Genomic DNA, 26,504 nt, shown 5'->3' on the forward strand with positions numbered 1-26,504 from the left:
TTATATAACAAAAATGGGAAGTTATAATTATGTATGACACAAAAAGCAAATTATGGAAAAATAATCATCGAACTTGTAGATGGATTTTCGTAAAAAATAAAAATCTTTTTTTAATGCTATTTTCTTTTTTTTTTAGGGGCATTACTGTAGTGTGCCTTAATTGTGATTTCCTAAGTGATGTTTCTGGCTTAGATAATATGGCTACACACTTAAGTCAACATACAACTCATACTTGCCAAGTTGTAATGCAGAAAGGTACGTCATATTTAACCGTGCTACTTTAGATTTTTGATTTTTATTCCAGTATTTTTGGTCATCCACAATATGGTCTCTTTACTAAATCGTTATTCTCACTCATCATATTTCATATGCTGTTGTAAATGTAAAACTTTTCTTCTAATTTCAGTTTCTGTTTGTATCCCAACTTCTGAGCACCTTTCTGAGTAAGTTTATTTTTTATTCAGTGCATTTTACTTTGATGGATTTTAGCACTACTGCATTTTTAAATGTATCATTAATACGAATGAAAAGTATTAAAGTATTTTGTTTTTTTTTTTTTTAAAGCTGCTTGTTGAAATAGGTTCCTGCTCTATGGAGCTCGTGACCTGGTGCAAGACAAGTTGGAATTTCCTAAGTTCAAAGTTCTGAGATGTTTTCTTACACAAAGGCAGCTGAGCAGCCAAGTTCATGACACTAGCTCTCATTATTCAGCTCTTTTCAGCTTTCAAAGGGGACTAGATTCTTATTCCACCTTATCTTTGTGTCAGGTTGACATATCTTAACATATTTTTTTCTCCAGTTTGCGCTGTCTAAAAATAACATTTGTTGCTATGGCCTTTTCTTTGCTTACAATAATTTTTGTTTTTCTCTGCTGTACTTGCCTTCAGAATAATAGATTCCAAATTATATGGCTGTTTGTCTTTTTGTCTATTTGTCTGCTTTCTTAATTTCTTATATGTCTTAAGTTTTAGGCCAGATAATTGTCTTTTTCCTCATTCGTTGTCTGTCATTGTGCTGTTTTTCTTATTTTTCAGATGCAGAAGCAGCCCAGAGATTTCAAAAAATGTCCAGGGTATACCTGGACAGTGTCCCCCTTCGATGGACACAACTGATGCCTGTTCTCTCTTTCCAAGGAATGTGAATAATTTGACTGTGGGACCTGCTCTTAGGTTGTGGCCTCAAGAAATCAGATCTTGGGGTGACTCCCTTTCTACATGGCTGGCCTCCCATAAGGCTGATGCTGTTTGGCCAGAGATGGCTTTAAGGCCCACCAAATTGAGCATACTTCCCACTGGGGGCTTTGGCTTATGATCTTAAGCTTATGAGTCGATTATGACCAAGAAAAGCCCATCAAATCACTGCTTCAGCATCCAAGTTGAAGTTTAGTCATTTTGGCTGCTGCCTTTAAATCTTTCTGTAGCATGAATGCAGTCCAAGGAATATAAAAGCTCTAGTTGTTAGGAAACCATGGCTACTTTCATATCCTTGGAACAACAGGTCTCCACAATTATGTTCCAAAATTGCAGTTATTTTTACTGACATATAAAATCTATTAACCAGTATTAACTCTGTAATTTAACAATACCAATTCTTGCATTTTGATTTTTTAAAAATTAATTTAATTTCAATAGCTTGGTTTTATGTTCTGAAATTTATCAGTGTCTATTTTATGATGTCTATTTTTATATTACATTATTTAAAATTTGTTTAGTGTTTGTTTTAAGAACTCCAAGAGATTTCTTAGAATTCTCTACAGATTTTGTATAGCTGCCTATTTGTAGATTTTAAATTTGGCTGTTACTCAGCCCATTAGACATTATTAGATACTCTGTCCTATTGGGATTATTATTAGTATTACCTTTATTGTGAGTTCTTAGGTGTAAAGAATTGGCAGTACTACTTGCAGACCTTAAGAGCCAGTTTTAAAGTTACATATTTGTGGGTCTAGGATGTAATATCTACTTAGCCATTAATGTAGCTCCTTTGGATAAAGGTAACATGTTAAAAAACATACATATGGTAACCAGTAATGCATGTATTTCTTTCCTTTATATATTTTAAATTTGTCATGTGTTTATTTTAGTTACATTGAATATAGATCTGAACACTTTTGATACTATAATTCTTTTAATAAAAATTATATTGTTTAAGTGACTCAGGAATTATTTGCTGATGAATAAAGGATGTAGATTTTATCTTATAAATAGGAACATTGCTCTAATTGTTATATGGAAGCCTTGTTACTTGGCTGCAGACAGTGCTATATCTACTTAGTATACCTTGCATTTTTTTTCTTGCAGCAGAATGGAAAGGTTACTATACTAATTTCTTAAATTTTAAAGACTAGCAAAATGCCTTTTGTGATCTTAATAGCCATAAGGATAGGCAGGCCAGTTTAGATGACCAGTTAAAGCCAGTTTAGATGACCACTTATTATATGATGTGTTTCTTGCAATTATCAAAAGAGTTTAATCTAATAGTTCTGAGTTTCCAAACTAATTTATATTTTAAGTGAAAGGTTTTCCAAAATCTCCACAAGTGGTTTGTTTCTTAGTAGTGGACTTAGTGATATACTAGTTTTTTTTTTTTTTTTTTTCCTTTTTTGTCTCTAGGAATTTTGGTTATCTACTCTGTCTACCCAGTTTTTAAAAGTTTATCCAGAAACAATAACTTTTTCCATTTTTAACATTAGTTCATTTACAGATATTCACCTTACCTTGGTCATAGGTCGAAAATAGGATAAGCCACATTCTTAATATAGTAATTTAGGAGTACAGTCAATCCTTCATATCCTTGAGTTTTATGTCTATAGATTTAGCCAACCATGGATTGAAAGTATTTTGGGGGAAAAACCATAACAAATAACAATACAACAATAAAAAATACAAATAAAAACAATACAGTTTAACAGCTATTTACATAGCATTTACATTGTATCAGTGACCTGAGCATCTGAGGATTTTGTTATTCCTGGTGGAGGTTTGGGGAGGTACAGGGACCTGGATGGGGGGAGGGCAGTTTCTGTAACCAATCCCCTACCAATACCAGGGAATGACTGTACTGCTTTGTGGTCTTACATAAAATTTTATTTTATTTTATTTTTATTTTTATTTTTTTTTGAGACGGAGTCTCGCTCTGTCGCCCAGGCTGGAGTGCAGTGGCGCGATCTCGGCTCACTGCAAGCTCTGCCTCCCGGGTTTACGCAATTCTCCTGCCTCAGCCTCCCCGAGCAGCTGGGACTACAGGCGCCCGCCATCTCGCCTGGCTAGTTTTTCGTATTTTTTAATAGAGACGGGGTTTCACCGTGTAGGCCAGGATGGTCTCGATCTCCTGACCTCGTGATCCACCCGTCTCGGCCTCCCAAAGTGCTGGGATTATAGGCTTGAGCCACCGCGCCCGGCCAAAATTTTATTTTTTATAGTATATATCAAGTTCATTTTCTTAAAGTATGAACTCTTAAAGTTCTGTCACCAGTAAAATCATTTTTTAAAAATTTGGTTCAAATAAATCACTTGGCAGTCAGTACAGAATTTGCTTATTGTAAGCAACTAGTTGAATTTTCAGTTTGGTGCTAATGAGTTTTAGCTTGAGTCTAATCCCTCCTTACCATCATGTTATTTTGGTTTATTCATCTGGTCAGATAGCCATTTCATGCATATGTGCTTTTTGGTTACTGTTGAATAAAATATGTGATTGATTCAGTTTGAATCCATCACCATTCTTAGAAAAATAATTATTAAACTACAGAGGCTCAGATTCTTGCCCTATTTTTGTCACATTTTGGCAAAACACTTTGCTTCTTTGGGTGTCATATATTCAGCAAATATTTGTTGAGCATCTACTTTTTGCCTGGCAGTGTCCTAGGTGCTAGAAATATAGACTATAATCTCTGCTGTTATGGAACTTACACTATACTTGTGAAAGACCATAAAAAGTAAATAAAACATATAATATGTTAGATGGTGATCAATACTATGGACAAATATGAATCAGAGAAGGGGGATAAAGGAGTATGGGGTGGGAGTTGAAAGGCTGCCATTTTTATTTTAGTGAGGCCTCACTGAGAGATGACATTTGAGTGAAGACATGAAACAGGCAAAGTCAAACTCAGTCATGAAATTGTTCTTTTCTGTTTCTCCCTTACTTCCATTTCTCCCCTTCTCTGTTTTCTTGCATATCTACCTGGATGGATGAATTATAACAAAATAGAAGTAAAGGTTTGAGTTTTGTAAGTTTATCTTTCTTGACAAAAAGTCGAGAATAGAGTGATAATTTCCTCTAACAGATCTGGAGAGTGTAAGAATCTGTGGTAAATACATAATAACTCAAGCTTGCTAAACTAGGCTGCTTAACTGGTTGCCTATTTTATTGTTGAATCAAATATCCTAAAAGCCACAATTTGAAGAGATTTTAAAAGTTGATTTAGTTCTCTGAGTGACGTCCATGTTTGTTCTAAGCAAAGTACAATAGGAAAGACATTGACCGCCAAAATATTAGAGTTAAAGGACCCAGCTGCCTCACTAACTTTATTTAAGATAAAGTTACTTCAGTTTCTTTTTCTGTGAAATGGGGTTGAAAATATCTTTGTTTTGAAGATCTTAGAAATATGTAAAATGTGTTTTACAGATGTTAATATGTGTATTTTACTTTATTAAATCCCCCTAATTTAATGAACTTTATACTTAGCACCAGTAGCAACTACATGGCTCATTTACAGTGGGATATAGATAACCCTCCCATATATTCGTTGTCACTGAACATTGACATCCTACTTTTTATGTGTGCAAGATTCTGTGTCAAGTGTTGGAAATGGAAACATGAATAAAACATGGTTTATAGCACCAAAACAATTACAGAATAAGGGAATTAGAAATGTAGACACTGACTCCACATTTTTTACAGGGCCTACAGTCAACTGATTTTGTAATCAGTTAAACCATTAATATCATGTATATATTGCATTATGGGATTTTTTGTGAAATGCTGTATCAGGAGAGAATCTGGACCTATTCTCAAGGTGAAATATCACTTTATTCTGCCACTCTCAAACCAATAAGTCATTAATTATCTTTCATAAATGTAAGCAGTAAGTAAACTCTTAGGAACAGAATGACAGCCTTTTTCTATAAATCTTGTATTTTAAAATATTATTTCTGTTAAGAAATACTTACTGTCATTGAATCTGTGACCACTGAAGATATATAAGGGTTCATTCCATTATTTTCCTGTGAAATTTTGAACTTACATGGAGGAATTATTATCTCTGGTCATAATCCTAAATTATAACTCTGTAGTTCTTATGTGTTCAAAATTATCAGGAGTCTTCATTTCATTTATTTAGCAAGATTTTTTTTAAAAAGCAAACATCTATTGAGTTCATTTTGGGCTTGTTTCCTTTAAACTCTGGGATTGTAGCCCCTAGATTCTCTTATCCTACCATGGACATTAATATCTCAAACCAGATGTTTAGGAACTGTGAAATAGTTCTTCCTTTTCAAAGTAGACTTCCTGGTATGTAATTGCAAATTGGTAGGTAGGACCTGTGCATCAAGATGTGGTGGTTTCTGGCAGTTTGGACTTCTGCCTTTGATATCTGATAAGCAGGGAGAATTTGAGACCCCGTGAGATGGAAAAATAAATGAAACTTTAGTCTAGTCTTTCATTTAGGACAAACTGTGCCAATCTCTACCAGTGATTCTGAGGTTACTACCATTTTTTTCAGTGTCTGGTTCCTGAGGGTTGGTGCTTTTAGATTATAAATTAAATATCCAGGGTATAATTCAATATTACCAACAAACCAAAATAATAAAATAGAGTCCTAGACTGTCATTAAAATCTTCTGCCTACATTGATGGTCTTATTTTTTTCTTCACATTTTACACGTGATTATTTTGGTCTTTTTTATTTCTTGTCTCTCTGTCTTTACCTAGTTCTTTCTTCCATCTATCTAAAATGATTTTTCTGCTCTATCTTTGTTATAATAGCTTTAGATGGCCAAATCATACCCTGGTGTTCTAAGATTAGTAGATCATTTTATATGAGAAAAGATAGAATTAGTCCTAAGGAGAGTAGACCAGCAATCAAAATTAATGTCTATTGGGTTCAGGATGAGGTGGAAACATGGGAGTAGAGATATTTAGATGGTATACTAAATTTGTTGTATACTCTCAAGCAGATTCTGAGCAAGAATATTGATTCGATACTCTACCCATGCCCATGACAATAACAGCTAACATTTCCTGAGCACATACAGTGTGGCAGACACTCTTCTAAGTTTTTTGCATTTATTTACTCATTTAATTCTCACATATTTGTGAGATATGAGCTGTTACTGTCTGATTTTATGGATGAGACAACTGAGATACAGATATGTTAAATAATTTGCCCAAGGTCACACATCCCTGTTAAGTGGAGAGCCTCAATTTAAATTCTGTCAGGCTGTCTTCAGAGACTAAACTACTCAGTAGTATCCTCTATTCTCTGCTTCTGCTTGTAATTTCAGGTGTAAATCCTGCCTTGCTTGTGACTGGCCAAGAAACTGGATAGGACTAAGATTCAGTGTTAAGGCCCTCTTTCTGCAGAAGGGTAGGCAGCAACTGACACAATCATAGGATTGGGACAGTAATCTAGCCTACCAGTTTACTGTCCCAATCCTATGTTCTGTTGCTCAAACTTCATAGAAATACTGCCCTAATGATGTTTGGGCAATATAACATTTGAGCAAAGAATGGTATAAATTGGTCTTTTAGTAGGATTAATTTGGCAGTGATACTCAGCATGTTTTAGAGTGGAAAACATACAAAGGCAGAGAGATCAGTTAAGGTTTTCAGTTTTCCTGGCATGATCATAAGGGAGCCTGATTCACAGGAGAGGAATAGGCTTGAGGCAGTGCAATGGAAATTTGAAGTAGAACCCACACATTTAATCCTCATTCTATTGCTTAATGGCTTTATAACTTTAGCTTTTTTAGGCCTCAGATTTTCTCATCTGCAAGATGGGGGCAGTTGAATTATATAGTCTCTTAGGACTCAAGTCTGAACTGAATTGTCAACTGTTTGAAAAATAATGAATTGTATTAAAAATGGAGGAGTCATTCTCTGGATGTTAGTTTTGAAGTGATAAGAGAAGTGATGGTTGGTGGCCAGGTGTGGTAGCTCACACCTGTAATGCCAGCACTTTGGGAGGCCAAGACAGGTGGATCACTTATGCTCAAGAGTTTGAGACCAGCCTGGGCAACATGGTGAAACCCCATCTCTACAAGAAAGTATAAAAAATTAGCCAAGTGTGACTGTAATCCCAGTTACTCAGGAGATGGAGATGAGGATCACTGGAACGTGGGATGTGGAGGTTACAGTGAGCCATGATCGTACCACTGCATTCCAGCTTGGGCAACAAGAGTGAAACCTTGTCTCAAAAAATAAACAAATAAATAGAAGTTGTGGTTGGAATTGTGTACAAGGATGAGATATACAAGAGGCAGGTCTGAGTGGTAAATATTTCCATATGAATGTTCTATAAGCACCAAAATTCCAGTATGTCCAAAATTGAATTTATTTTTCCCTCAAAGAATGCTTTCTCCCTCCTCTGAATTCCATATCGTGAATAATCTCTTACCATCCAGGGCAGGCATTTGAGGGGGTCATATTTGTTCTCCACATTTACCTTTACCCAGTGTATACTTACATTCTTTTGGTTTTCACTTGTTCTTATCTCCTTAAACCAACCTTTTCTCCATTGACACTGTTACTGTTTTAACTGAGAAAGTCATTAACTGTCTCTTAACTGGACTCTCAGTTTGTCTTCTACCAATACAGACCTTTGTCCTTCTGATGCACAAATTTGGTCATACTTTCCTATTAGCATTAAAGTTCTTAGCATGAACACTTTAGCATGGCAATCAAGACCTTCCCTGAAGAGGCTTCATCTTTGACTACTTTGCTTTGTGCCTGACATTTCAGTGATATGAGACCACCAATTCTCATATTGTCATCTTGTCATCTGTCATCTTTGCTCTTTCATACTTTCTTTGCTTGTTTCGTACTTCTTTGCTTTTTCTCTGCCTTGGATCTCCTTACTCTGCTTTGCGAACTCCTGCTCTTTTTGCAAATCCAAGTTCACTGTAGTGTCTTCACTGCTTCCTTGCCTCTTTCCCTTTCATAGTGGCTTAATTCTCTGAACAAAAATGTCTCTTCCAAAACTTCATAATGTAAACATTTGCTTCGTTTTGTTTTCTTGACAGTGAACTCCTTGAGAAGAGAGACAGTCTTTTTTAACTTTGGACTGGAACACTTAGTACAATACCGAAATATGTACAACCTGATAAATGTTTTGCTTAGGCATCCTTTCCAAATATAAATGTATTGATAATTCTCAGAACAAATGATCAGAAATGGTAGAGTAGATGTTTTACTGTTATTTCTTAGTCTGATGATTACTATATTAAACTTAGTCCCTGAATGTCTCAGTGAATAATCTTTTCATTTTATTTTGCTGCTTTTTGTTTGTTTGTTTTTTGTTTTTTGTTTTGAGACAGGGTCTTGCTGTTTTGCTCAAGCCAGGGGGTTGGTGTGCAGTGTGCAGTCATGGCTCACTGCAGCCTCAAAGTCCTGGGCTCAAGCACTTCTCCTGCCTCAGCCTCCTGAGACTGAGATGGGACTCAGGTGTGTACAACCACGCCTGGCTAATTTTTAATTTTTTTTTTTTTTGTTAGAGATGAGGTCTCACTATGTTGCCCAGGTTGGTCTCAAACTCCTGATCTCAAGTGGTCCTCCCATTTTGGCCTCCCAAAGCATTGGGATTACAGGCATGTACCACCATGCCTGGGCTAAGTGGAAGGTCATGATTACTAGCTGACTTTACTACTGGTTGCTTTACAGCCTCTTTTCAACTTTTTTAGTGTGCTTACAAATATTCTTAAAGATTACATTTCTAACATTAGCATTGAAATTTTTGACTTTTAAATGTCCTCAGAAAGAAAGAATGTGGCCTAGCTGAAATGAATCTGAATATTTTCCCCCTTACAGTTCTTCCTCTCACCCCATGGTATGTTTATGGTGTGAATGAAACTTCAAAGGAACATACTACTATAAGTGAGCCAGAATGTTAAATTTTGTATGGATTGGCTGGGCGCAGTGGCTCATGTCTGTAATCCCAGCACTTTGGACAGCTGAGGCGGGCGGATCACCTGAGGTCAGGAGTTTGAGACCAGCCTGACCAATATGATGAAACCCTCTGTCTGCTAAAAATACAAAATTTAGCCAGGCATGGTGGCATGCTCCTGTAATCCCAGCTTCTTGGGAGGCTGAGACGGGAGAATCGCTTGAACGTGGGACGTGGAGGTTGCAGTGAGCCAAGATCATGCCATTGCATTCCAACTTGGGCAACAAGAACAAAACTCTGTCTATAAAAAACAAAACAAAACAAACATTTTGTATGGATTGGTCCTAAGACCTGCAGAAAAATGCAAATAGGGCCATTTTAGTCTTTAGAGGAAAAAGCTTATCCTGTAGAAATATATCAGAAAGATCTATTTCAGCAGGTTTTCATAGAGGGGAAAAATTATTTACTTGCAATCTTGACCACTAATGGTGTTGAAATTGATCACCAGTCAGTCCTTCTGTTCTCTTTGCATTTAAATTTTAAATAGTGTTTGCTATAAATACTACACTATATTTTTCTATTAAAAATTACTGTAACATTCACATGTGAAAAGTATAATTACCTAATGGCGGGTCATTAGCTCAGAACTTTGAGCTTAGGAAATTTCACTGTCTTCTACCAAAGTAATTGAATGTCTAAAATAATGACTATTTCAGCAGGTATCTTTAATAAATAAGAATTATAGGTAAGACAATTTTTCTTTTCTAAAAGTATTAATGATGTGTTAGTAGTTATATTAAAATTTATTAATCTTAAAGTATACTTTTATAATTCAAAATTTTAGTGTGCATTTTAGTGATGCATTTTATAATTTAAAATTTACTGTGTTTTTCTAAATATTTTTAAGATTTATTTTTCTAAAGGTGTTTACTAGTTATTACGATTGTGTTCCTTAAAGAGAGTACTAGTAAGGTAAAAGGCAGAAAACAAGATTGAAATCATAGGCCTCTTAATTCAAGTTATTTCAATAACTTACTGTGTTCTCACCTACCAGTTTCTTGCCAGTACAATAAAGAGTAATAAAAACCTTTGTCACCAACCCCCATCGCAGGGATAGCAAGAGGACTGTGTTTCCTCTGTTGAAATGCCAGCAATAATGAACATACTTAATGGGGCTCATTTTAATAGCTGCATACAATTAATTTATTATAATAGGCATATGCTAAAATGATTAGCATGATAATATTTCTTTTATAAGAATATAAAAGGTCCTACTTTGATAACATTTACAGCGATAAGCTGAGGGAGAAAAATCTTTCATGAAATATTTAAACTGTTCTATGACCAATTTGTTTTTCAAACTGAATTTAAAATGACTAAATGCTTAGAAATAAAAATGAGTTGTAATATACACATTTATTTCAAAACTTCATTAATTTGCTTTTTCATACTTTTTGCTTTTTTAGACTAATATTTCACGTTTTCTTACTACTGTATAACTAATTTTATTCTTAAAACTTATTTTCCTTTATACTTCCTTAAACCAGTGAAGTTATACTGTATACTTGATGTGATCTCATCTTTATAAGTATTGTGCACAGTTAAATACTTGAGACAATTACAAAATCTTTAGTCCCAAAAATGATTGACATTTGTGTCTTTTGTCAATTTTTTGTGCAAGTTTTATTCATTTCAGTTGGCTTAACAAGTTGGTTGTAAATTATTGTAGTGCACTGCCAATATAGTGGTTTTACAAAGGACATAATCTATTTTAAGTAGCAGTTTTGCCTAATAACTAAAATATAGATAAGTAATTTCATATAGTTAATTATTAATATTTAGCAAAATACTAACATTTATAGCCCTAATTTTAAAAAATGTGCTCTCAAAGGATGAATAAAGAAGGAGGGTTTTGCCAAGTCTGTTTCATGGATTAGCCATAAGGGTAGCTTTTAGGATGGCTGACATTTCTATCCTATTAGATATCTTTTTTTTTGTCAATGAAATTTAAGATAATATAGTTGTTGCTTATGTTAAATATATTATTCCTTAGGTATAGCTATTAACCCTTCATAAAATTATGTATCACTTAAGTCTTGATTAATGACATTTCACATCAGGTAGGTACCCTACTTACACAGATTAAAATTGAGTTTAATATATAATACCACAAATAATATTTAGTCATTTCTGCAGGTTCTAAAACAAAGATCCTTTGGATAAGCTAGCTCCTAGATTAACTTGATTATTTTGCAAGATTTTCTGGATGGCATATACCTTTGTTAATGTTTTAATAAGTTATAATTAATATTTTTTGAAATCAGTAAGTTTTAATATTTGAGCAGTGCTTATGGAAGTTTTAAAGAGAATATATTCCTCAAAATTCTAATTATTTGTGTGATTTTACTGCCTCCGGAGTAAGTTAACTATAGTATATATTTAAGTGGCATTATCATGTTGAATTTCACAATAGATAAAATATTTATCTTTTTTCACTTTTTAAGTCCTGTAATCATAAATACTGATGCATATTACTTACAAAGCATATAACCTGCTTTTAATTTTTAAAGAGTAATTATTGTTTTGAAACTGTTTTACTAATGTGTATGTCTTTTATTTTAAATTGTACTTAGCAAAGAGAACATTTCTTAAGTGCCCTTGTTTTCAGAGAACAAGGAAATATATGTCTTTATTGATTTAGCACGTTTATCGAATCTACTATTTAGTCTCATACATTTAACTTTTACCTTAAGACATTTACAGAGGTCAATTTACTTTAAAGTATAAAATGTACATTAGTTTCGATCTACATTTTAATTATTTTAGGCTGGCAGAGAAAGAACTGTTTCATATTTTACCATCGTACGTATAAAATAAAATATTCAATACTTATCTTGTTTTCAAGATTAAAAAAAGAAGCTCCCACAAAGGAACAAGAACCTGTGTCTAAGGTAAAGTTTGTTTTACTTTATACCTTAAAGGTTTATACATTGAAAGTATTATTGGTATGATATAAAAATTTTTTTCAATTTCAGCATGCATACATCAACAATATTTGGGATGTTGTAAGGAAAAAAAAATTGAGATTTAAAATTTTTCATTACATATAAAAATATCTAGCCCTAAGTAAAATTTTAAGGTATTCTTGTTTTGACAAAGACATCTTTTATTTCACTTGCCTGTTATTTAGTTCAACTAGTGAGTAATGGAGATAAATTTATGAATTAAAAATCCCCAAATCAATAAAACCTCAGTCATTTGGCACACTGGAAAAATTAATCTTTCCAGGTTTAATTTTCTGGGATAATTTTTAACTGTCAAAAGGTTAAACTAATTTTTAAAATAGAAATATTTTGAATGTATGTCAAATATGTTTTAGCTATCTTGAACAAGTACTCTGAATGCAAAACTCAGAATTATCATATAAATGTTATTTACCGGACAGTCTAATAGATGAGTGTAGAAATAGTTTTGCTCAACTACTTGCTTTCTTGATGTCAATTTATGTTGTTATTACTTAATGACTGCCTCTTTTTGAGTGTAATGAAGTGAGGTAGATTTGGCATTTATCTTTTGAATACTTTGTCTTGAATGGTGCATAATATAAGTGAAATCCATGCAGAAGTATCAGCCTTCTTCCAAGCAGCTTTCTTTTGTACCATAGAAAGTTTTTTGTTTAAAAATTTTTTAACTACAAATTTCTTTAACAGATGCAGGTTTTTTTTTTTTTTTAATCTATTTCTTCTTGAGGGAGTTTCGGTAGTTTTTTTTGAGGAATTGGTTCGTTTTACGTAATATGTTGAACTCTATCATCTTAATGTATTTGTATAATGAGAAAATTGCTTATAGTATCCCTTATTGTCTTTGTAATCTTTGGAATCTGTAGTGATATCCCCTCATTCCTGATATTGACAATTTGTGTGTTTTTTCTATTCTTACTGTTTATTTTACTTTTAAGCATGTTGTAAATACACAGAATGCAGTGTTACAGTTTTTACTTTTGACAGTTTTTTTTTAGGGCAATTAAAAACTTTAAAATTAGTTTTATATTTACCTTTATTTTTACCATTTCCTGTGCTCTTCATTTCTTTATGTAGTCTTCATTTCTATTTATCACATTTACATTAAAAATTCTGGCCAGGGATATAATGGAGCAAATGTTTCAGGTGTATACAGGGGTATACAAGCCAATGTTTGCCCCCAAAATAATTATGCCAAATTTGTTCCTTGTTTAACTCATCATAATTTAACAGGAAAAAATGCTATATTCTGTGAATTTAAATATGATCAACTTTTTTAGTATTGTACAAAGGATATGTATTTTAGGGGCAGGGGGATTCGGTGAGCACACGGATATTCTTGTCAGGTCTAAAAACGACATTAAAATCATATATAGTTACCTTATGGACATCAAGATAAATGCAGTTGAGACACTTTGCATACAAAGATGATTATCTAATATTAAAAGATATAATATCAAATGACAAAATACATTATGCTGAAATTGAAAGCATATTGGTGCAAATAGATTACAGATTGTTATGCAGATTTTCTGTATGGATATTTTGAGCCAAGTGGAAGAAGCTAAGGCTTTACAGTCAGTAAACATGACTACATAAAGCTACACACTTAATAAAAATCCTATCTCTTTGCTTACAATTGAAGGTAATTTTGAAAGCGTATTTGATGAACATAAAACTTGAGCAAGAGATAATGCATATTCTTCTCAAATTTGAAAATAAATGAAAAAAGTAAAATGAGAAGTGCGCGAATCACTGGGTGAAGAGTATTGATAATTATGAGGGCAGTGCTTATTAAATAGAAATGAAGATTATAAATGCCCTAATTTCGTATTTTATATAGAGATATAAAAAATTCAGTGAAATGTTTTCAGATTTTGAATTTCTAAACTGTAGAAAAGTTGTTTTGTATAAATACATCTGATTTACAAAAACGAGCCACTAAGTTTGCACTTAAATATTCTGACAATTTAAATTCTATAGAAACTCTGTGAAATAATTTAAAGCAGCATTTGATATCAGCAACATGCAATCAAGTTTGTGTTTGGGTCTTCTAAACCTTCTTAACACATTTTGCTTAGTGCAATCTTAAAGAGATTTGGAAATGGTTTTCAAAAATTTTAAACAGTTCCAGCCATAGTGGAATCCTGCAAGTGAAGCTTACTGTAAACTGAGGTTAATGTAACATTTTTTTATGATTGTCACTTGTTCAAGAGAAATTGTTGTACATGACAGTTTGCTCATTTGAAAACAAAATAAGAAAAGAGTTAGATTTGAAAATGTACCATTGATGCATTTGCTTCCATTAGCCAGGAGAATAAAATAATACTGTTTTTGGCATAAATAAAAATTTTAAATTTAAACTACTGTGAGTTTAATTCTCCCACTTTTAAATTTTTCTATATTTTTCTGACTAACATTCTAGAAAACAATTTTTTTAAGTACACAAAAACAGGCTGGGCACAATGGCACACACCTGTAATCCCATCACTTTGGAGACAGGTGGGAGGATTGCTTAAGTCTAGGAGTTAGAGACCAGCCTGGGAAACAAAGTGAGACCCTGTTGCTAAAAACAAAAAACAAAACAAAAACACACCGCACACAAAGCAAAACTTATAGGGGCATTCATTTTTTCTTTTGCCTCAGGCTTCAATATGGCTTGGTATAGCACTGATTGCAAAATAGTTACATCAAAATTTTTGAGACTGTTATGCTGAGCCAGAAAGTACCCCATGATTTCTTTTCCTTTTCTATACCTTATTTTATTTTTCTGGAGTTAAAAATATATATCTCTTTTACTCGTTTGTTTAGTTTTCTGTGTACCTAATGCTGTATGTTTTTCTAATGTTGCAATTTCTCTCTCTAATATTTGGAAATAGTTTTTCCAGTATTCACACACATAAAAAAAAAAATTGTTGGGGCGTGAAGGGGTCTGAAGAGCTCCTCCCAGACTCCCCACCTCAACTTAAACAGTTACTCTCTAAGCCTGTGCTTAGTTTTGTTATGTCAAGATTATCCTTTGCCACTCTATTGTGTTGGATGTCCTGTTTGCTGAACCATGAATTATTCCTCATTTCTTGGCTTACTCATCATTTTGATGAATTGTGTCCTCTACTAGCTTCCTCAGAAGGTGTGCATCTTTTTTTCAGTCCAAAAATATGTAAAAATAGATTTATATGAATGATAGTTTGGCTGAAGTACATAAAAACAATTCCCACGCAGTTTTTTTTTTTTTTTTTGAGGTTCTTTTTTTTTTTTTTTTTATTATACTTTAAGTTCTAGGGTACAGGTGCATAACGTGCAGGTTTGTTACATATGTATACATGTGCCATGTTGGTGTGCTGCACCCATCAACTCGTCAGCACCCATCAATTCATCATTTATATCAGGTATAACTCCCCAATGCAATCCCTGCCCCCACCCCCCTCCCCATGATAGGCCCCATTGTGTGATGTTCCACTTCCCGAGTCCAAGTGAGCTCATTGTTCAGTTCCCACCTATGAGTGAGAACATGCGGTGTTTGGTTTTCTGCTCTTGTGATAGTTTGCTAAGAATGATGGTTTCCAGCTGCGTCCATGTCCCTACAAAGGACGCAAACTCATCCTTTTTTATGGCTGCATAGTATTCCATGGTGTATATGTGCCACATTTTCTTAATCCAGTCTGTCACTGATGGACATTTGGGTTGATTCCAAGTCTTTGCTATTGTGAATAGTGTGCATGTGTCTTTGTAGTAGCATAATTTATAATCCTTTGGGTATATACCCAGTAGTGGGATGGCTGGGTCATATGGTACATCTAGTTCTAGATCCTTGAGGAATCGCCATACTGTTTTCCATAATGGTTGAACTAGTTTACAATCCCACCAACAGTGTAAAAGTGTTCCTATTTCTCCACATCCTCTCCAACACCTATTGTTTCCTGATTTTTTAATGATTGCCATTCTAACTGGTGTGAGATGGTATCTCATTGTGGTTTTGATTTGCATTTCTCTGATGGCGAGTGATGATGAGCATTTTTTCATGTGTCTGTTGGCTGTATGAATGTCTTCTTTTGAGAAATGTCTGTTCATATCCTTTCCCCACTTTTTGATGGGGTTGTTTGTTTTTTTCTTGTATATTTGTTTGAGTTCTTTGTAGATTCTGGATATTAGCCCTTTGTCAGATGAGTAGATTGCAAAAATTTTCTCCCATTCTGTAGGTTGCCTGTTCACTCTGATGGTAGTTTCTTTTGCTGTGCAGAAGCTCTTTAGTTTAATGAGATCCCATTTGTCAATTTTGGCTTTTGCTGCCGTTGCTTTTGGTGTTTTACGCAGTTTTTCAAATGTTGTTTTTAGTATCTTCTTATGTCCAGTATTTTTATTAAGTCTAATGCATGTCTTGCTCCAGTTTCTTGGTATTTAGGTTACTTTTTTTTTTTTTTTTTTGGAAACTTTAGTGATTATCTCTGTCACTGCTGTTTTGAAATTGCATGCTATGTTCACCCATCATTTTTTCATTCATTACATTAGGCATCTGACAAACCTTTGGAGTTTGGAGATTTCTGTTTGGGAGAAGTTTTCTTCTTTTATTTCTTTGGTAAATGCTCACTTTTATTTTCTATGTTCTCTCTTTTTTTTTTTTTTTTTTTAAAGAAACTCCTATTATTCTGATATTGAGCCTCTTGCATCAACTCCTTTTTTTTTTTTTTTAACTCCTTTAATTATATGTTATTTTCTTTATGGCCTTTCATCTTTTTGTTTTTTTGTTTGAATCTTATAAAATAATTTTCTAAGCTTAATTACTTATTTTAGTTGACATATTTGTAATTTTGAAGAGCTCTGCAATTTTTTATTTGTTCTTTAGTTCTCTTTTTTATAGTTTGGTTATTATTTAATGGATATAATAACATATACCTCTTTGGGGATATTAAATATTTTATATACACTTTTTTCTTTTGTTCCCAGCAATGTATCTGATGTCTCCAAGCCCCTTTGTTTATTCCTTTTTATTTTGGTGTTTTTCACGTTAAGGTATATCTTTTGTTATGTGGTGATCCTTGCCCTCCCCTACATAATTAAAGAATGAGGCTAAAATAATCATTGAAAACCATAAGTGTTTGAATGGAGACAGGGCTGTCTTGCATAGCCATTCAGGTTGAAGACTGCAGAACTCCTGCAGATATTATTTACGTATATCCTTTGTAGTCTCAAAAATTACTAATGTTTACCTTATTAGAAATTGAAATAATAGTATTTTAAAACTATTGTCAAAAATAAAAATAATAAATATATGTCAACATACATAATATTTTTTCTGAAAAATAACTATTTTCCAAAACAACAGGAATTTAGTGAGAAAGAATGGCTTTATTTTACACTTTTGCATGTTTCTTTAATGTCAAGCTTTGTACAAAAAAATTGCATTCTCATGTTTCTGAATCTAATCTGTTGTGATACATTCTTTTGGTTGAAATGTATGAGGAATACCGGGCCTCACCCAGTACTTTAATAATATTTTCCAATAATTGAGATTATTTTCCTTTGGTACTATACCAAAAGTAGACAAGTGGAAGTTTTCTTGCTTGTTACACTGTGGAATCTAACTCCGTATCACTGACCTTTTTCACTTTGTTACATCAAAGTCTGTTTGTCTGTTTTACAATTTGAATGGATCTTTCATCCATGCCTAATTTTGTAATATAATGCATTGGTCATTTGGAACATATTGGCTCACTAAGTGCCCTAGATCTTCCAAATGTTGAAATATTTCATTATATAATATCAAGCACTCACAGTAAATATTGGCATTAATCTAATCAGTGGTAGGTAGGAGTTTTTGCTTGATTTTGTTACTGGAAACGAATGCTGTCAGTTGTTTTCCTTGATGCGACAGGCTTACTTGTTGATTTTTCAAAAAGAAAGAGTCCACTGAAACTCAAGTCTAAATATTCATAATTTGACAGTCATTCTTTAAAATAAAAATGGTGTTCTATGAAAAAAAGTGGGTAAGTACAACTCACGACTCAATCACAGACCCAAATATTTTCAGTAGGCAACAGTTGTATCTTATGTGTACTTTGCATTTTGTCACACAAAATATTAAAAACATATGAGCTCAAAGATTGAGATTTAGTAAAATTATTACTTTTAAAAATTTGTGTCGGTGTGGTGCGAAGAATACTATGTGTATGGTGGTGAAGAATGCAATGACTACTAGTACAGGTTGGGTTTGGTGCTCCTGTCTTGATTTGTATTAATTTGCCACCATTTTTACACACCACTGTTTTTATGCCAAAGTTGTGACTTCACATGCCTCCTGAAAGTGGCTTGGAATCCCCAGGTGTCCATATATCATACTTTGGGAATGGATGATATGAATTACGGTATGTTGCCTTCTGGATTTGTGCTCTGTACAGTGTGCACAATCTGCATGAGAATTACGTAGACTTCAGTGTGGGAAAATTAGGTGCTGAGCTGACTGATTCTTTGTTGAGGAGGATGGTCTCAAGATGATTATGGAGACGCCAGCTGTGGTGGCTCATGCCTGTAATCTCAACACTTTGGGTAGCTGATGCAGGAGGATCCCTTGAGGCTAGGAGTTTGAGACTAGCCTGGGCAACACTGGAGACTTCATCTCTATTTAAAAAATTTTTTTTAACTAACCAGTCATAGTGAGCACATACTGTGTAGTCCTAGCTACTCAGGAGACTGAGGTGGGAGGATTGCTTGAACTCAGGAGTTTGAGGTTGCAGTGAGCTATCATCATGCCACTACATTCCAGCCTCAGTGATAGAGTGAGACCCTGTCTCTTAAAAAAAAAAAAAATCATTCTGGAAAATTTTTTCTTTGGGGTTGATCATTTTCTCCAGAGAGAAATCTAGCTTTTAGCTGAGGGTGCTAGGTTGGGGAGTGAGTTCCCTGGCTTTTGGCATTCTGGAAGCCAGGCAGGGAGAGGGATTGTTAAGTATGTGGACTTCTACGAAATCTTTGTGTTTTCTCAGTATCTCATGCCTGCCTTTTGCTGTTCCTGGTGTTCATAAGTCTAGACTATCTCCAGTTCAGAAAGTTAACTTTTAGGCCTGGCACGGTGGCTGACTCCTGTAATCCCAGCACTTTAGGAGGCCAAGGTGGGCGGATCATTTGAGGTCAGGAGTTCACAACCAGCCTGACCAACATGGTGAAACCCCATCTCTACTAAAAATAAAAAAATTAGCTGGGCATGGTGGAATATGCCTGTAATCCCAGCACTTTGGGAGGCCGAGGTGGGTGGATCACCTGAGGCCAGGAGTTGGGGACCAGTCTGGCCAACATGGTGAAACTCCATGCCTACTAAAAATACAAAAATTAGCCAGGCATGGTGGTGGGTGCCTGTAATCCCAGCTACTGGAGGGGCTGAGACAGGAAATCGCTTGAACTTTGGAGGTGGAGGTTGCAGTGAGCTAAGATTGCACCACTGCACTCCAGCCGGGGTGGCAAGCAAGACTGTCAAAAAAAAAAAAAAAAAAAAGGAAGGAAGGAAGTTAAGAAGGATGCTAACTTTTAGCCTGTTTGGTAAGGGAAGGTATAGGTACCTGTTGTGTAAGCTTCGGGGAAGGAGCATTTAGATTTCCCAGCAATGCTTTGTTTTTACTTTTTGTGTACTAAATAGTATACTGACCACCTGCAAATACCAGATATTTTTGGTTCTCTGGGCAAATTGATTCTCTTCTCCTTGCACTCCTCTACTGCAGACATTCATTGTAACTTGCTCCATACTGCTAAATCAGTACCCACTCTTCTAGTGACTTTCCTATTTCTAAAAAGTTGGTGAAATCTGTTTAGCAGTTAGTATACTTTGATGTTTCCTTCATCTTTATGAGTAAAAATATTTTATTTCTTTGCCTTCATTTTAGCAGGGTTTTGAGAGGGTGAGTAGATGAGTGTGTGTGGTAAATACACCATTATCAATTTTATAGGCTTGAGTTGATCTACCATAGTGGTTAAGAGGTAGATGTAGATTTGAATCTTTATTACTTATTGTGGTATTGCCTTGGTTCTTTACCAGTTACTGTGGTATTGTGTTGGGTTCCCACTCAGTCTTATTTCTCATGTATAAAAATAGTGTTTATAAAATCTAATATGTAGATTAAATGAGATAGTGAATGTAAAGTTCTTAATACACTGCTTCATGCATCGTATGTACTGCATAGCTGGTAATTGTTACAAGCTGTTAGGTTGGCCTATGGCTTACTGAGGTTTTACTCTTCTTTTTTCCCTGTGAAACATTTGAAATAAGTAGAATATTTCTTCCTTAGTGGACTGTTTCATATTTTTGGTTTGACAGTGGAAGGGTTACCGTGACTCACTATGAAATCATAAATTCAAAAATGTTTTATCTAAATCTCTGTGCTTAATATACTTATATAAAATACTATGGAGGCATCTTATTATTCAAATTCAAGTTGTGTTTTACTAGAATTGTAATTATGACCCACATTTGAAATAGAGGTTAAGAAAAGCAGATATTGACATGGGTGGGTAACTGCTTTTTTACCTTGAATCAGAAACTTTTGGTACACTGAAACTTTTATAAGTTTAAAAACATTTTTAAAACCGCATATAATTATGATAATTATTCTAATTATATTTTATATTTAATAAATTATTTTTCTATTTCTGTGTTATATTAAGTTACACACTTAAGTTTCTTTTATCCAGAAAGTTTAGCATAATAAAAATAGTCTTCTTTAAGATTACTGTGAATATAAAAGAAAAGTATTATTAATTATTTCAGGAAATTGCAAGACCTAACATGGCTGAAAGAGAAACAGAAACATCAAATTCTGAAAGGTAAATATAAGGAAAAAATGAGTTTCTTAAAATTCAAGTATATGAAATAACACTTGAGCTGCATTATTTCACAGTTAACTGGCAAAGGACTATTTAAATTTTTGTATATAGTGCTATTTTCTATAATGGCTCTTAATTAAAATAAAACTTAAAAACTTTAATCCAACAAAAATATTCTCTGTATCCTTCATTTTTAAATCTTTTAAACATATAGAGTATATTTTATGTTGTTAAATTTTTGAAAAACTACTTACTAGCAAGTAAAATGTTGGCAGATTTTCTTTGCCCCTATTAAATGAAAACATTTACAAGATGCTACCTGTGACTAGACAGAAACAGTTATTGCAAATAGATAATCTTAAAATTTTTTAAAGTATTTTCAAAAAACTATAAGACTACTTATGTGGTAGGATTTCAATAGTTTCAAAATTCAGGGATTGGCTTTTAAAATTTTCATACTTTGGTAGAATGTTAAAGAACACAAGATGTTTCACAGTCTTTTAGCAGAAGAGAATCTGAACATTCCAATTAGAACTTTATTCCAAAGAAGGGTAATTTTATTTTGTCTTTTAAGTATTTCACCCATTTATATCTGTATGCTATATATTTACAGTAGGTTTCCTGTTAGTCTGTTGAGATTAATCTTTTGTCCCTAAAAGCAAATTATTGATTAAGTTCCTATGGAGGTGTTTCTTATACTTCATTAGTAAAGTTATCTCGCCCTTTCCTCACCTGGCATTTTTTGTAATTTCTCAGGGGTATGTTAACAAAAAATCAACTAAAGAGTTAGAAAATGCGGACTAGTCATCTCTGTATTATTTAACGTTTTCTGTAAATTGTAGTTAGTCGATTATGATCTGAACAAAAATAAGAATTATACAAATTTGAAATGAGGAAAATAATAATTTTTCTATATGTAGTTAGCCAGTTAAGATCCAAAAAATGAGTTAAGAATGATTGAAATTAATGAGAATACCGATTAAAGTAGCCTGATGTAAAAATCAGAATCTTTCTAATCTACCACTAACATATGATTACAAAATATAGTGGACAAACTTGCCCAATCATAATGTAACAAAAATGATACAACTGATTGATCACAGCCAGTTGCAGAGTTCTTTGTTCTTTTTCCACTCCCACCGCTTCACTTGACTAGCCTTAAAAATATCTATATCTTAAAGTTGTAAATATTAAAGGTATACAGATGATAATTTAAAAAAAAAATAAAATAAAATAAAAAAATAAAAATAAAAATATCTATATCTATATATAGAGAGAGAAATGGGGAGGATCCAAATCAAGAAAAGCAAAATTTTACCATGATAAAAAATAATATATTAACTGCATGATAGACTATTTTACAAATTAAATTATGAATTTAATAAATTTATGGGATTTGTTTTGGAAACTGACAAACTTAAAAAAAGATTTATATGTTTCTACTTAGTAATACCATAATGTATTTAATCATTCCTTTCTTGTTGGATAAGATATTAGATTTTTGGCTGGGCACCGTGGCTCATGCCTGTAATCCCAGCACTTTGGGAGGCCAAGGCGGGTGGATCACGAGGTCAGGAGTTCGAGACCAGCCTGATCAACATGGTGAAACCCCATCTCTACTAAAAATACAAAAATTAGCCAGGCTTGGGGGCATGCGCCTGTAATCCCAGCTACTTGGGAGACTGAGGCAGGAGAATCACTTGAACCCAGGAGGCAGAGGTTGCAGTGAGCCGAGATCATGCCACTGCACTCCACCCTGGGCGACACAGTGAGACTCTGTCTCAAAAAAAAAAAATAGATTTTTAATATTCACTGTTTTAAACATTGTTTTAATGAACTTCCTTGGTAAATATCTTTTACATTTTTAAAGTATGAAATTTATGGGGAAGAGTTGTAGAATATAGGTGATTTGTTTAGTTCTAAAGTATATTGTTAATCAGTAATTGTTAAAACTGGGTGCTGTTGATTTAGGAATAGTGTAAAGACAAATCAGTAGAACAAAACAAATAGAGAAATAGCCTTATATAAATAACAATTTAGTAAATAATAAATTGCCTTTTGGAAATGTTGCTAGGATATTTGTGCAATTCATTGGGAATACGTCTAAATGTCAGATTGATTAAATGTAAGAAATAAGGTATATGTAATCATTAAATTTATTTTTGTAAAATAAGCATCCTTAGATCTAGATAATGGATTGGTGATCTTCTTAGAAATCTTGTTTTTCGTATTTTATGATTCACTAGATTGTTTCTGTTAACACATCAGGGCCAGAAGAAACACACAGAAGCACACACATATAAATATATATGTGTACAAACATGTTCACACACTTAGATGTGTATGTATGTTATATATTTACATACAGTTTTTCAAGCATGTGTTTATGTTTTTAAAATTAGGCTATTAAAAATTAGAGAAATATGTTTGAATGATTATCTGATTTTATGTATGGAAAAACATCCTAAACATAAGAGGCTATTTAAATCGTAAAGGAGGCTGGACATGGTGGTTCATACCTGTAATGCCAGCACTTTGGGAGCCAAGGCAAGGGGATTGCTTGAGCCTAGGAGACCAGCCTGGGTAACATGGCAAGACCTTGTCTCTTTGAAAAATAAAAAAATTAGCTGGGCTTGGTGGTGTGCGCCTATATTCCTAGCTACTTGGGAGCCAGAGGTGGGAGGATCGCTTGAGTCCAGGAGGTCAAAGCTGCAGTGAGACATTTGCACCACTGTGTTCCAGTCTGGGTGACAGAACAAGACCCTGTCTCAAAAAAAAAAAAAAAAAAATCATACAAAAATATAGATTTGTTCCAAGTGTATTTTTTTATTTTAGGTACTTTTGCAAGTTAATAAAAATACTTAAATTTAAACTAGAAACAGGCAAGAGATATGAACAGATGAAAATAATGACAGCCAGAACTAGGACTAGTTGATAGACATCTTTCAGTATGTGACTCCAGAGTTTCTCAGAATCTTGCCTAAGAAAATGGCCTCCTGCTAAATTATACTGGCATAGCAAGGATGGGGAACTTGGACTTGTTTTCCTTTTTGATGGGCAAATGTACCTTGACTTTTTATTTTTTAGAGCATGTCTTTATTTTGATAGTGTTCAAAAACATTGCTTTATGAAGAAATACTTAATAAATTACTTTATTTTTCAGTAAACAGGATAAAGCTGCTTCTTCAGAAGAAAAAAATGGATGTAATGCAAATTCTTTTGAAGGCTCATCAACAACAAAAAGTGAAGAAAGCCTAACAGTTTCAGATAAGGAAAATGAAACCTGTCTTGCAGACCAGGAAACTGGCTCAAAAAACATCTTCAGTTGTGATTCAAATATTGGTGCAGATGAAGTGGAAAAGAAAAAACAAATACAACATGTTTGTCAGGAAATGGAGTTGAAGATGCGCCAAAGTTCAGAAAACATAATCTTATCTGCTCAGATTAAAGATCACAACTCCAGTGAAGCCAGATTTTCTTCAAAGAATATTAAGGATTTGCGGTTAACATCAGATAATGTTAGCATTGATCAGTTTTTGAGAAAAAGAGATGAACCTGAATCTGTTAGTTCTGATGTTAGTGAGCAAGGCAGTATTCATTTGGAACCTCTGACTCCATCAGAGGTACTTGAGTATGAAGCCACAGAGATTCTTCAGAAAGGTAGTGGTGATCCTTCAGCCAAGACTGATGAAGTAGTGTCTGATCAAACAGATGACATTCCTGGAGGAAATAACCCCAGCACAACAGAGGCAACAGTAGACCTGGCAGATGAAAAAGAAAGAAGTTGAAATTAGTCATTTTAAGTTTCAGTGTACCAACGATAAGGGCATTTGGAACAGTGCTATCAGGTGAGCTCAGTGGTGCTTTTGTAGGTTCAGAAATGGAAATATGTAAGGGAGGTCACACATACACTTTACCTGTATGTTCAACCTATGTTATCAAATCAATTCGCCAATAATAGCATGATTAGTAGGGATTCCCAAGAAGTTATTAAAAACATGAACAAGATTTTAATGATAATTACAATTGCAGTGGAAAGGTCTCTTTTGATGGTTTTCAAGGAAATGGGATTTGGTTGCTGACATGAATTGATGATATTAGTTATATTTATAAAGCCTTTCAAACTTCCATCAGTCCTAAGCTAAAAATCGTTATTACCTATATATCCTTTTCAGTGAACTGAGAGGAAGAGATTTGGAAACCATGTACTTTTTGGGAGTAACTGATTTAAAATAATGGCTGATTGGCATTGTTAATGAAGGCTTTATTTTTTAGGATGATGCTGGTAAATGGAGCATGCTTAGAATACTAAATTGACCTAATGAGAATTTGGATGAACATAAACTTAATTTTGGATTTAATATAACATTCCAGTCTGTCAGACGCATGTAAACAGAATATTTGAATCTTTGTACCTCCATACAAGTGTTAGCCTGCTAGGCTGTAAGCTTACCTTAATTAAACTTTCAGTGAAAGTGGAATTATTAAGATATAAATTTATATTTGTGCTTTTTGTCAGTGTGTAAGCTGTGTAGAAATTCTTTGATGTATTAGTTGTATTAATGTAAAGTAGACACCCATTGTTGAAACTCCTGTAGCTATTATGCTTTTAATATTGTTTTAATGATCTTCTTTAGAAATAGGCCCATAAAAATGGTCTGGAAGCCAAACCAAAGTATGGTATAATGTAGATATTGTAAAATAGTAAACTGAAAACATATCCTGGCATGTATTCAGCCATGTTTAAGTGACTTTTCTGTAATTGTAAAATAAAAACTTCAAATGGGACCTAAAACAGTGATGTAAAAAACTGGCTTTGGAGATTTAGCCTAATTTATCTATAAGATGGCTGCTACATTGATTTCTCGGTTTTTTTTATCATCTAGAATATAATAGATATAGAAATAATATGAAGAACAGTAGTTTGCTTTGAAGTACTAATAAACTTTTATTTAAAATGCTTCATTTTTACTTCTTAAAATATGCTTTGGATTCTTAAATTTTGTTTCACTGAATGTTCAATGTTTTAAATGGCGATTAAAACTCTGCTGTATATAGTAGTTTTTGACTAAATATTTGCAATAAAAATCTGTCCCCAAATAATTCTATTTTTCCAATCACTGCTTGATTCAGATTACCTTTGGTGCCTCTAGAAATTATATACTTGTTCAAGAAATTTAATATCAGTGTTAGCGGTGAGGATTCCATTCTATGTTCTTTAACTGCTGATACATTATTTTAAATTAGGACTTAAAGTACAGGGGACAATATTGCTAATATTTATGAGACTAGATTTGCTTTATAAATTCTTTTACTTCCAGATAAATAGAATTTAATATTATACTTTTTTATCTGCTCAACAATTTAAAGAGGCTAAATAGGCAAAATATATTATGAATTATTTTGAGTATTTTGAGGAGGAGAGCTAATATTTTTATCTTTCCTGCTCCCAAGAAAAGATAGGGAGAGAGGGAGCCATTAGCTGTCATCCTTCACCATGTTAAAATGTAATTCTGTATCATGGAAGATTTTTGGAAAATATGAATCTTAGAAGAGCCGAGTGCAGGGAAAAGGCCT

General features: G+C 33.6%; 1 protein-coding gene across 6 annotated transcripts in view; it reads left to right on the top strand.

The window, feature by feature from the left end:
* Positions 1-26,030, top strand: part of ZNF280D (zinc finger protein 280D) — a 102,461-nt gene extending 76,431 nt beyond the window's left edge. For 2 of the 6 annotated variants that reach the window (XM_023228632.1, XM_023228635.1), the window contains exons 18-22: positions 137-255; positions 407-443; positions 12,005-12,050; positions 20,872-20,927; positions 24,091-26,030. In XM_023228632.1, the coding sequence (XP_023084400.1) occupies positions 137-255; positions 407-443; positions 12,005-12,050; positions 20,872-20,927; positions 24,091-24,715 (883 nt within the window). In that variant the 3' untranslated portion in view covers positions 24,716-26,030. Of the gene's footprint in view, positions 1-136; positions 256-406; positions 444-1,034; positions 2,095-12,004; positions 12,051-20,871; positions 20,928-24,090 lie in introns of those variants that run through there. The other 4 variants (XM_023228633.1, XM_023228634.1, XM_023228638.1 and 1 more) reach the window with 3 other exon arrangements.
* Positions 26,031-26,504: the final 474 nt, after the last annotated feature.

This window comes from Piliocolobus tephrosceles, chromosome 6 (genome assembly GCF_002776525.5).
Source record: "Piliocolobus tephrosceles isolate RC106 chromosome 6, ASM277652v3, whole genome shotgun sequence".
Classification (NCBI taxonomy): domain Eukaryota; kingdom Metazoa; phylum Chordata; class Mammalia; order Primates; family Cercopithecidae; genus Piliocolobus; species Piliocolobus tephrosceles.